The sequence below is a fragment of the Schistocerca serialis genome, chromosome 1 (assembly GCF_023864345.2).
Source record: "Schistocerca serialis cubense isolate TAMUIC-IGC-003099 chromosome 1, iqSchSeri2.2, whole genome shotgun sequence".
Taxonomy (NCBI): Eukaryota; Metazoa; Arthropoda; class Insecta; order Orthoptera; family Acrididae; genus Schistocerca; species Schistocerca serialis.
Window position 1 is genome coordinate 887,349,333 of NC_064638.1, and position 13,505 is coordinate 887,362,837.

A 13,505-nucleotide genomic window follows, 5' to 3' on the forward strand; every position below is an offset into this window, starting at 1 on the left:
AAAACACAATGGCTTGGAAATGGCAGTGAGATATGTTGACAAGCAGAAGTGAGACTGGCATTAGACGCATACATAAGACAAAAGGCATATACAAAGAAAAATGGTTTAAAAACAATTGATGAAGTTAAACATGTACACCAAATGAAAAGAAGACAGAAGAATTCAGAGAGAGAGAGAGAGAGATAGAGAGAGAGAGAGAGAGGGGGGCAGAGAAAGGGAGAGGGGTAAGGAGAGAAGAAATGAGGAAATGGAAGAATATAGGAAGCTCTAAGTAAGTGGAAGATGTAGAATCAAAGCTGGAAACAGACCGCTGATTGGATATGAGGAACACATGAGGAAATAATGGCTTACCTTAGAAGACAGGTTAAAGAAAGGGAGACCTACATTTACAGTCTGTGCAGACTTAGAGAAAGCTCTTGACAATGTTGACTGGAATACACTCTTTGAAATTTTGAAGATAGCAGAGATAAAATACAGGGAGAAAAAGGCTACATAGAACTTGTACAGAAACCAGATGGCAGCTGTAAGAGCCTAAGGGCATGAAAGAGAAGTGGTGGTTGAGAAGAAAGTGAGACAGGACTGTAGCCTATTCCCAACCTTATTCAATCTGTACATCAAGCAAACAGCAAAGGAAGCTAAAGAAAAATTTGGTGGAGGGATTAAAATTCAGGGACAAGAAATAAAAAAATTTGAGGTTTTACAATGACATTGTAATTATGTCAGAGACAGTAAAGGACTTGGAAGAGCAACTGAATGGAATGGGAAGTGTCTTGAAAGATGGACATGAGATCAACATTAACAAAAGCAAAACAAGGATAATGGAATGTAGCTGAATTAAATCAAGTGATGCTGAGGGAATTAGATTAGGAAATGAGACACTAAAAGAAGTAGATGAATTTTACTGTTTTGGTGGTAGAATAACTGGTGATGGTTGAAATAGAGGGTATATAAAATGTTTACTAGTAAGGGTGAGAAAAGTATCTCAAGAAGAGAAACTTGCTAACATCAAATATAAATTTAAAGTTAGGAAGATTTTTCTGAAGGTATTTTTCTGGAGTGTAGCCTTGTATAGAAGTGAAAAGTGGACATAAGAAGTTCAGATGAGAAGAGAACAGAAGTTTCTTTAAAATAGTGCTACAGAAGAATGCTGAAGATTAAATAGGTACAATGCATAACTACTGCAGAGGAACTGAACAGAACTGGTGAGAAAAGAAATTTAACTAAAAGAAGGGAACAGATGACAGGACATTCTGAGATATCAAGCAATTGTCAGTTTAGTACTGGAGGGCAGTGTGGGGGTAAAAATTGCAATGGGAGGCCAAGAGACAAGCACAGTAAGCAGGTAAAATTGATGTACCTTGCAGTAGTTATTTGGAGATGAAGAGTCTTGCACAGGATAGAATAGCATGAAGCACTGCAGCCAACTAGTCTTTGGACTTAAGACCACAAAAACAGCATCATTTTAAACATACAGATTAATGGATATAAACATGTATTAAAGTTACAAATTATATTTAATCCTTGTATATCTACATACCTACATGGCTTTTAAGTTGCCATGTTGTTTACCACAGTTAATGGTACATCATGATATCAGAGCCTACTTAAAGACAAATGTTGTTATTCACATTTTGTCTTGCATTTCAGATCTCTCTAAAATCATCTGAAAGTTTCCTATCGAAAACCTGCAGATCGCAATTATTACGAATGTGGTGTTACGTAAATACTTTTGAATTAAAGGAGACTACTCACTGAAAAGCAGAAGTGTTGAGTCATCGATAGGCACACACACAAAGAGAGACAGTTACGGAAATTGGTGCACTAGTATATATTTCATCATTGTTTACTCCAAAAACTACTCATGTATAGTTCTCAATTTTCATTCTCTATTTATAGGAAAAGCCCTCTATGAGGGCTGCCTTTTTGAATAAATTGGTAATGCTGTAAACAGTGCCCCTATGACAACAGTAAACACAGAAATTTAATTAGTTGGCTTATCTGTATTTCCCCTTCTTAATACAGTGCACACTGTAGCTGCACCTCTCAATAACTGATGAAGTCAAATTTGAGATGTCTCCATAATTGCAAGTGACTTGTTCAGTTCCCAACAAACTACCTGTACAGCTTTGTGAAACACAGACTATCATGCCATTACATATTCTCAAAAAAAGTTACATTCATAGGTGCAGAAGCTGCTCTCTGTCAGGTAAGATCAATAAGCCATTTTCTTATAGAATTTGATTGACAGAATGTCTGTCTCAGCACAGAGCAATATTTGCCTTACCAATGTAATAGAGCTATGGGACTGATGTCTACAACTTGGTGTAATTTTTGCTCATTAACTATTATTTCCACACAAGCTTTGATTTAAACAAACTGCAAACATGTATAAAAAGAGATTTTTCCTTATACTAAACTTTCTTTATTTTAAGCTATATCTTTTTCTTACAAATTTATCAACTAAAATACACAATTTTTCAGTTCCAATATTTTCTTTTAATAATTTCAATCACCAGTTTTCTCCTCTGATTGTGAAAACATTCTGTTGGCACCTACCTAAATAGAGAGAAATAATCATCATGATAAAATAAGAGAAATCAGGATTCACACAGAAAAATTTAAGTGCTCATTTATCTCGCCCGCTGTTCAAGAGTGGAATGGTAGATACAGCTTGAAGGTGGTTCATTGAACCCTCTGCCAGACACTTAATAGTGAGAAGCTGAGAAATCACATAGATGTGGTTATAGATAACATTTTATGCAGTATGAGACTGATACTGCTGACATATAACTATAAATTCAATGTAATACTTGCCTCAAGAGTGTAGAGGTAGCCTGGATTGGGATGCATGAGGTATGGCCACCAAGGATTGGCATTTGTCACAATCAGTTCTCCTGTGAAACCAGTGCTTGTAGCCACAGACAGACCTTCTGCATCCAAAAGGGATACAGAACAAGAAGGCAGCTCAGCAGACTGTCCATCAAATGTCACATTGTAGTACACAGTGCCTGCAAATACATTACTTCATTTATTACTATTACTATAAAGAAGACAAAACATGGAAGTTTTTTGTGAAAAAAAAAGCCTGACAAATTTTTCATTTCTGAAAATACTTTGATCGCATTATTAGCAGTCGTACACATAATATTTATATGCTGTAATATTTGTAACAATATGTATATGTACAAAAATTGTACCTTTTTCAGTATTAAGTTAAAAAAAGGCATATAATTATTGAAAATGTTCTCTAATTGGTTGCACAGATGGATGTGCTTGTCGTATCATGGACTGTTGTACACTGTCAAACACAATGACTAGTGATTAATAGTTTTGTAAACCTCCATGAAATCTTACGAAGAGTACCTTCATTAGCAATGTCTGTTGCAGAAACCAATTATTTTAACAGAGCCAGCCAAAGTCTCATTGGACAGAATCTATACTCTGCTATCTGACAATTTTACATACAAAAATGATTGTGGTAGCTGCTAAACTAATAGGAGAAAAGAAATGCAACCTTATGAAGCCTGGGTTGTTGACCTTCAAGTATTCAACTGTAAATGAAATTTTAAATGAATGTTGGCTACTGTCAGCCTAAAAGTAAGATTTGTGAGTAGATGCAGTGGAACATTAGCTCCCAGTGGCCAGTGAGCACAGTTTACTGATCTTTGGATTAAGATTATTGCAAGATGGGCTAGCCTCACCTGGCAGAACTTGCCAATTCAATGTAATGCACAGCATGAGCAAGACAGTTTCTCCATCACTGGAGTCTTGGTAGTATCGCTGAGCACGTGCACAGGAGAAGCATATTGGCACAACAAGTACACTGCTTTCTGGTATAAATAACAGCTGATTTTGTAGGTTGGTTGGTTTGTGCGGGGTTGAAGGGACCAGACCTCAAAGGCCATCAGTCCCTAGCTGACTTTGTAACAGACTCATTTGCAGTCTATCAATACCATCAGGATGCAGGGACTGCACCAGATGAGGAGATGACATGGAGCTGCCAGCAGCAGTCACAGGGTCTAGTCCCCATTGGGCTACCTGCTTCCTGCATTAAATCTACCCACCAGACCTTGTGCCACAGTGCAGTGGCCCACTGGACCACACCAACCGCAGCCAGACTCCTGCACAGAGGTAGGGGGTTGCACCACAACCACAGTGGTCACCTTCTGACAATGTTGCGACTTGCCTTGACTGCCTGAATGGTGTGGTCACTTATCAAAGAGAGGCTACCTCTGCAAGATTCCAGTATTTGCAGCTGGCATTGGTGCTCTGTTTCACGTAACATAGCTCCAGGACCAGCACAGTGTGGATGTCAGCAGAGCAGGTCACCAGCACATGTTGCAGCCAGGTGGATGGATGCTAGTGGCCAACAGAGGGTCTACTTACCCACCCTGTGGCGCAGGGGCATGATTACCCCACCACACTGCAGAATCAATTTATAAATCGGAAATAAAGTGTCAGTTTTGACAGCCACTTCTTCCTGGGCCTCTTCATCCAGCCATCCAGTCTCACCTCTCAGCCACTCTGCCTCCTGACAATATAGCCACCCAATATTTCCCCCCCCCCCCCCCCACACACACACTATCCCTGGGGTTGGCTGTAAAGTGGTATCAGAAGTACTGACATCACCTTCAGTGGGCAGCAGAGAGTGCAAAGTCCATGCAGCATGATATCTGGACCACAATCTGCAGTATCGATGTGGTGAGGTGAATGGAGAAACTGTTTGTTACTTTTTTGTGTATTTGACAGGGTTGGGGTCTAAGACAGAGTGTCATTGTAACTTGAGGGTTACTTTGCTCAGACTAGAAGAACCAGATAATGTGTCTGAATTTCATGGCAACACTAAAGAGCAGCATTTAGAGCCTGTGAGGTGTTCACAGTGTAATCTGCTTGGGCATTCTGCACCATGTGCTGAACTGGTATCTGTAACCTGTTTTACGTGCCATAGCTCCGGTCATGTTGTGAAGCAGTGTAGAGAACATAAATGGTTGATGACACAGCACAAGGTATAATTATCTTCTTTTTGTCAGTTGGTAATTACTGCCTATTTGCATTGTGTATGAATGAAGGATAAAAGTGTTGCAATGGCTAAGTGAGAGACTCAGTGTGTCGCTGGACCAGAGGCAGTCAAAGCATAAGTAAATGAAGTAGTGTAATGGAAGTTCAGAAAATATGGTCTTGCAGCTAGAAATGAGGACTTGGCATTGCTCAGGGCACTGAGCCTTGTAACAGATACAGCTGCTGCTACCTTAGTCAGTCCTTTCTCTGGAAAGTTATTTGAGGATGTGATGTTATTCATGGAGAGCCTGCATTGTTGGCAAGTATTGGTGTTGGTCCAATAACCAGGTGCTGCAGGTAATGAAGTTACATTTAACAGGCAACGCAAAGACTTTTTTTATATGCAAAGAAGCAACCAAATGGTGTCAGTGCAACCTGCTATGCTATAGATTGCGTGGGCAGTGTGATAATGATACAAGATCATTGGAATAAGTGGAAATAGATTTTCAGGTGGAGGCAGTTGGGTTTATGTAGTGTGTGGAAGTGCCTCACATAAGTGAGGTCTATGGTATGATCCTGTGGTTAGACATTTTGCGTTAACATCATGCCATAATTGACCTTTGATGATGTGTGGTCAAACTTAGTGGGAAGACATTACAGCTAGGGGAAGCCATCACCAATACAGATCTGTTGCAAGGTGTGTATGTCATCATGATCAGTCCAGTTAAACTACATACAAATACATTAAGGCTTGATTCGCATGACTGTGTGCCAAGTGGCACCCGGAAGTCACTTTGGGTGAGTGTGGAGCCACACATACCAGCCAGAATGTTATGCATAACAGATGCGCTGGAAGGAAATGAAGTATTAGATTCAGCAAACTGTTTGGTTAAAAGGAGTACTGTAGGCATACACAGAAGGATGGTGGGAAGGTATCACTTGTCAATACTGAGTGTTTTGGTGCCGAAGAAGTATAATTGACAAAGCAGATGTTGATAGCAAGACTGGACATTGTGGAGGAGGAGGACTGCTGCACAGAAGGTGTAAGCCATAAGCAGCCACAGACCACTGGTAAGATCGCATTACGTAACAAGGTGGAGCATCTAAAGGGAGTGGAGAGAATAAAGGTGGAGAAGCTATAGATGAAATTTGAAGTGTCCATGGCCTGCGACACATGTTATACATACAGACCTCCAACAGGGAATAAAGCACCAGTGTACCACAAAACATGTAGAATACCTCAGTATTTGCAGCCAGTTCTGAATAAGTTTATTACCCAGCAGTTGGCTGATGGAATAATAGTAAATGGGGAGCAGGAATTGTGATCATGTCAAAACAGTCTATGGATGGTCCAAGAAATACAGATTTTGCTGTGATCATCGCCATCTTAATAGTAAGTCTGAAACAGCTGCATATCCTATATCCAACATCTCAGAGACCATTTACAGTATGGGGCAGAGGCAGTATTTTTTGACCATGGATTTAAGAAGTAGATACCATCAGTCCCAGAGGGGTGACTGAAGATAGCTTTTCCAACACACTGAGGCCATTACCATTATTGGTCAATGTTGTTCAGCCTGAAGAATACTCCTGCAATATTTCAGCATTTGTTGGGTGGAATATTGGAGGGGCTGAAGCCTTGCCAGCATCTAGTTTGCCTGTATGACATAAATGTGTCCTCAAGGGATGTGAAAGAACACAGGGAACATTTGAGAGTATTATTTGAGAAGTTGTGAGCTACACATCTGATGTCGAGTATGCAGAAATATTACTTTGTATAGGAGGAAGTAATTTACACAGGGCACATGATTAGATAAGATGAAGTGAGAACAGATCCAAAACTGGTACAGGCAGTGTTAGATTTTCCAGTTCTAAAGATGAGTCAAGAACTACTGTAATTTTTGGGACTCTCAAACTATTACAGGAAATCTGTAAGTGGGTTCATTGGGATAGTGCAACCACTCACACAACTGCTGGAAAATGGTGCAAAATTGTGTGGATGGAGAAATGTAAGGGATATTCCAAGAGCTGAAGAGAACTTTTGACATTGTGTCCAATGTAGGTGCTCACAGATCCCAGAGGGAGTTGATGTTGCCCAGTGGTGCATCTAATCATGTTCTACGTGTGTTCTGAGTCAGGAGATCAATGTTGAAAAATATTCTATTGCTTTTGCATTGAGATAACTTAACAAGACTGAAAGAAACTATTTGACCATGGAGAGAGAAATACTTAGCCTCACATGTGTAATGATGTATTTTTGAGGTTACCTTTATGGGAAGAAGTTTAAAGCAGTGAGCAATCATGCTGCTCTGAAATGGTTATTTCGGGTGAAGGACCTTTCCAGGAAACTAATGAGAGGAGTGTTAAGATTCAGTGAGTTTTACTACAAAGTAATTCACATGCCAGTAAAGAAACAAGGAAATGCAGGCACATTAAGCACAAAGGTAGCAGTAGTAAAAGTAATGGGTCAGGACCTCGCTGAATGGCAGGTGGTGTAGAATGCTGACAGTGACTGCAAACAACATGATACAACTGCTGCTCAGCATGTGTGACAGTCTGTTGGGCAAGGTAACAAGGATAGGGGCATGAGTGATAGTACTGGATAAGATGAAGGAAGAAGTTCAAAGGAAGTGCATGATCATGTGCTGTCTGGTCATGGAGGATGCAGAGCAACGAACCAAAGGGTCACGGAGAAATACTGGTGGAAGATAAGAAAAGGAAATATAGATCAGTATTTGAAGAACTGTGTGCAGTGTGCACAGCATGCTGACATGAAATGTAAGCAAGTACAATCACAGGCACCGTCAGAAGCTTCAAAACCATTTGAGATGAAACTTCCTGGCAGATTAAAACTGTGTGCCTGACCGAGACTCAAACTCGGGACCTTTGCCTTTCATGGGCAAGTGCTCTACCATCTGAGCTACCGAAGCACGACTCACGCCCGGTACTCACAGCTTTACTTCTGCCGGTATCTCGTCTCCTACCTTCCAAACTTTACAGAAGCTCTCCTGCGAACCTTACAGAACTAGCACTCCTGAAAGAACGGATATAGCGGAGAAATGGCTTAGCCACAGCCTGGGGGAAAGGCAAAGGCCCCGAGTTCGAGTCTCCGTCGGGCACACAGTTTTAATCTGCCAGGAAGTTTCATATCAGCGCACACTCCACTGTAGAGTGAAAATCTCATTCTGGAAACCATTTGAGATGATTGGGGTGGATGTGTTAGAGGCATTTAATTGGTCTCCAGTGGAGAATCATTTTGTGCTGCCAATGACTGACTACTTCTCTCAGCATGCCAAGCCACACATGAGGGTGAATCTCTGCCGAGTAGTTAATACAGAATGTTAGTCAATATCAGCAAAGGCAACGATAAGTAACCATGATCTTGAGTGCCATGATACCTAGTAGTGACTAACTCTGCCTCACACAGCCTTCTTGAAGTTGACACACAGAGCCACCCAGCAGACCGATCTAATGGTAATACAGATCCTGGTAGTATGGATTTCCAGAGTGTGAAAGAGAATATGGTATTGTAAAAAAAGCTATATCTGACAGAATTTAAGAAGATATAAGACCGCAGAGTACATAGTGAATGTTTACAAATTGTCTATGGCATGTGCCTTGGCAGACCATGAGAAGTGTAGAAGCATAACATGATGAAAGTTCTTGAGGAACTAATGGACTGTTAAGTGAGGTAGATGTAAGCAACTAAATAGCATAAGGAGGCATTTAGCATGTAAGGGTGGAAGTCAAATATGGGCTCTGAACTCTGAAAATCTTGCTGCCAGATATTTTGTGAGTGTACTTCTGTTGTATATGTCACACATGGTAGGGAACAAGTCCTAAAGAAGACCCAAGGGACAAGGACTTCACCACGAAGGGGGTAATCTAGTGCCACTACCAGACTAAGAGTGAGAAGGTGCAGCAGAACATTGCATTACACACTGGTGGTCAGTGAGCACAGTGTCTTGACATTTGGATTAAGACAAGAACATTTGAAATTATTGCAAGATGGGCTAGCCTCACATGGTGTAGTTTGCCAGCACTCTGGTAATGCACGGCACAGGCAAGAGGATGTCGCCATCATCAGAGTTCTGGTGATGTTATCTACTACGTGACCAGGAGTGGCGCATTGGCACAATAAGTGCAATGATATTTGGTATAAATAACCTTGATTTTATAACAGATTCATTCGCATTCGAGAAGTACCATCACGACACAAGGGCTACACTATATAGGGAGACCACAGGGAGCTGCAGCTGTGGGTTAGAGAGCACACTGAGGTACCAGCTTCCTGCACTAAGTCCACCCACTGGACCTGGTGCCCAGTGCGGCAGGTCTGCTTCTCCACTGCAGCAGCAGTTGAACTCCTGCCAGGAGTGGTGGTTGCACCTCAGGCACAGCAGCTGCCTTACTAAACCATGGTAGGCATGTCTCTTGCTGCTCGCCTTTACCACCTGGGTGCAGTCTGTTTCCGCAAGTACCACTAATGCCAGTGCTGTGGCTCACCATGGGCCTGACACTGAGTGCAGATGATGGCAAAGCTGGGCACCATCATATATTGCCACAAGCTGGATGGATGCTAGCTGTTGGCTGAGGAACTACTGTACCAGTGCACCTCTGTGGAGCAGGAGTGTGATTGCCTACCCACCACACCACAGAACCAATGTAGAGGTCGGAAATAAAGTGTTAAACAGCCCCTTCTTCCTGAGCCTAATCGGCCTGCCATCCAGTCTCATCCATTAGGCATTGAGCCTGCTGATAATACAGCCATCCCGTGCCACTCCTGTGGTTGCCTATATTACATGTTGTGGGATCCATTTAGGAAAAGGTCCCGATATCTATTCACAGGCATTATGCAAGTCAGGTGTGGTGTTAGTGAAAGTGCTCTGAACAGTCAAAACCTTTTTGATTTTAAAGTGGTACAGTGCTTTCTCAACAGATTGTTATGTTTCTAAAGTTTCTCATCTACCTCCCAAGACTCAACCTCACTGTTCATTACACTGCTTATGAGAAAAGCAAAGTGTCTGCTTTATCAAGAGTGCTTCAAAATGACCTGTCTCAAAAATATTGCCATTTGACACTTTGCCCTGACTGTACTGTGAAACATACACACAAGGAATTGTGAATTGTTCTTGTTGGTACTGCCATACAGATGCTAATCGTTTGATTACAGTAAAGAGACATGTAAAAATATGGTTACCATTCCCAGTGTGAAGCTATTTGCTAAATGTGCCTCAAAACAGGGCATATAGTGGAAGTTTCTTGTAATCAGTCTCAGGATCCCACTGTCTGGATGATTTAAATAAAATAATGAATAATTATTAATGATTAAAAAGTATAAGAATTTACCTGTCCCATCATCTGAGTACTCAGTTGTAATGGTGATGTCATCAATGAATACCTCAGGAGTTGTGTAGAGATGAACCGAGCGATCAATCCCCGCATAATTGAAGAAATCAAATGTGTAAGTTTGATATGTCCTACTGCCATTTTCACTGCATAAAAAAATATAATGTAAATAACAATATTCATGACACATAAGACATTCACTGACATTATTTAGCACAATACAGATTTCCTGTATGAACATGTGTACAGATTTATTTGCAATGTAGCAAAACTCTTAACAGTATAAAACAGTTGCTGAATCAAGGATATTACTGTAAGAAAAAGTTAAAATACGATGTTTTGTAACTAGTCATTATTTAGTAAGAAACAATTGGTAAATGTGCAATGAAAGGGATGACACCAAGAGTTATGTGAAGTATCAAAGAGTGTTTCAGAAGCAATAAGGTCTGTATATTTTTTTAAATTATTAATGATGCTCATTTAAAAAACAAAAATCTGTACAAAAATTAGTATAAATTTTTATGTGTGAGTAAAATGAACCATTAATTCTATAATTTCAAGTAAAAAGCAGTTGCAAATCATTCATAACATTGACTTCAGCCTTTGATCCTGTTATTTCATGTCAACTGGGTGGTCAAGTCTTGCACTTTAATATGTTACTGCAAACATTGCTAGAAAGATGTGATAGGTGAGACAACAATTAAGACACTAGACTCATGTTTGGTTGGAGTGAAGTCAGTGCCCCTTCTGAATTTCTATATTTCTCGCTAGAAACTTTATAGCATGCAACAATCCAAAGCTAGAATTCTACCAACTCTAAATAAGGAGAGAAAAGAAAGAAGATTAAGATTTACTAGTTCCTTGACAACATAGTCACAGAAGTGAAGCACAAACACAGATTGGAGAAGGAAATCAGCTATGTTGTTTTGAAAGAAACCATCCCAAAACTTGTCTTAAGCAATTTAGAAGAACCATATAAAATGTAAATCAGGGAGACTGGAAAGGTATTTGATCACTCTTTCTCCATGACTCAAGGTCCATGTCTTAATCACTGCATCACCTTGATCAGAAACAATTCCAGGCATCCTCAGTCATTCTTGTAACAAACTCACTGTAATGTATTGTCCAATATTTGTGAAAATACCAGTTTTTTGGAGACTTTGCTGCAGGATTTTTTAGGATTGACACCAGACATTATTCTTACAGCATGCATTTGCATTCTACAAAATGCAAATTCCTCAAGAATGATTCCTTGACTCTTTATCAAATGTTAATATGAAAACTAACATAATTTTTTCATTCATAAATAACTCATTGTTTGATATGTTTACTGCAACTGTTGCTGAACCACAGTGTTTCATTAGGTCTTTGGTGTGGGTTATCCAATTCCAGACTGGTCCATCTGTAATCCTAAAAACTGAACACTATCTAATTCTTGATATTTTTAAAACCCCTAGTTTTATTTCTCCCATTCTATGAGCAGTGACAAAATGTATGTTCTCAGACTTGAAAAATTAAATGATAATGCATTTACTCTAAATCATCATTTGACATTTTCAAATATTTCTTTATCATTTTCACAGTGAGTGCTCTGGTACTTTCTTTTAATTCTTTAATTCTTAAATCTATATAATTTTCAAAAAGGACATAATTTACACCTTGCAATAAGAGCAAGATGAAAATTCTTCTTGGCAGTGAAAGATTAAAAAGGTTCTTATTTTTTGACCAAATTAAGTCATGCATTTTCTCTTTGTCTTTCTGTCAAAAATGCTCCATCATAGAAGAACAATTCTGGAAGAACTGCAGAATACCTATCTCTGGCTGCTGTAAGATCTTTACTTCACTCAATATATATTCCAATTACAAACGTCTCTACCTGTTGGGCATATGTAACTCAGTTTTCTTCTGCTAGTGAATAAGGAATGTACCAACAATTCCTGCTTCCAAGTGTTTAGTTTTCCAGTTTCAAAGCATCTTTAAATGCCCCAATAAAATATTACTTTTATCCTTGCCACATACTGGAGAGCAGTCCTGTTGTCATAGCCAATAGCTTCCACACCATGAGTCCAGGAGTTTGAGAGGTACACATCTTGATAACTGCCATTTCCTGAGACCTTTCACTGGATCACCTAAGTGTGTATTGTGTCTGATCAGATTGTCACAGACAAAAAGAATGACTCCCTGTAAAACATTACAGTATGCCACTTAATATCCTAGTTGGCTCTGACTCGCACAATGTAAGTCTCTATTGTCTTTGGTATGGTGTCAGCAGTAAATGACGGTTAGCAACTCGAGATACTGACACACATTCCAGTAATCTCTCCTGATAGTGCACGATGGCACTCTGCCTGTAACCTCTACCCAGATTCCAAATGTCAACATAATTTGTCAGAGCCAGTCAAACAATCCCACAATCTTCTTCCTTCTGGAAGGACGCATGTCTACTCTCATGGTATTGTACTGTGTCTGCTTCACTGCCATTCATTCTACAGTCACTGTACTACACTGTTGGTCCCTCATGCCAATGATTTGCCTTTATCAAATTCCAAAAGATGGCAATAAGATGCATGTACTTATCCTGTGGGCATGCTACATTCAATCTCCACCTGAAAAATTCTAGTAATGTTTGACACACCCAGTAGTCATCATGTATTCACACCATACTTCATCAATAGGAATGGCTATTTTTGTACTGAAAATAAGCTCACATAGGGGAAAAAAGGGTAAAATGGCCAGGTTAGGAAATGTGGCCACTGCTCATTTGATGTGTTCGACAGTGCTGCTTCCTGCTGAGAAGTGGCCAAACTAGCTGTAATCAACACTGTTAGTGTTGTCAGTGACATTAACAATGGAAGTTTTCTCTGTTATCTTTCTATGAACACATTTAGGTTTTTCAATCATTTGATGTAAGTTACGTCACTCATATTACTTTAGTTGCTTCACTTTTATGTAGAGCAATATGTTTTCATGATATCACAGTTCACGCACTGCCTTTTGGCTTACAAATATAAGTCACTGTCATTTCCTTTGGTTGTACTGTTTTGTGAGTGAGCCACGTATACAAACATGGTGTTCAATCAGGAAAACTGGCCACACTATACACTGGGAAAAGTGGCCAAGGTGGCCACATTTCCTGACAGATGGCTACTATTCCCAAC

At 39.9% G+C, this 13,505-nt stretch overlaps 1 protein-coding gene across 1 annotated transcript in view; it reads right to left on the bottom strand.

The window, feature by feature from the left end:
* The window catches only part of LOC126411210 (beta-glucuronidase-like), a 110,020-nt gene that overhangs the window by 32,148 nt on the left and 64,367 nt on the right, over positions 1 to 13,505 (bottom strand). Inside the window, exons 5-6 of the mRNA XM_050081346.1 lie at positions 10,348 to 10,493; positions 2,815 to 3,008 (exon numbers count right to left, since the gene is read on the bottom strand). Coding sequence (XP_049937303.1) covers positions 2,815 to 3,008; positions 10,348 to 10,493 — 340 coding nt within the window. The remainder of the gene's footprint in view (positions 1 to 2,814; positions 3,009 to 10,347; positions 10,494 to 13,505) is intronic.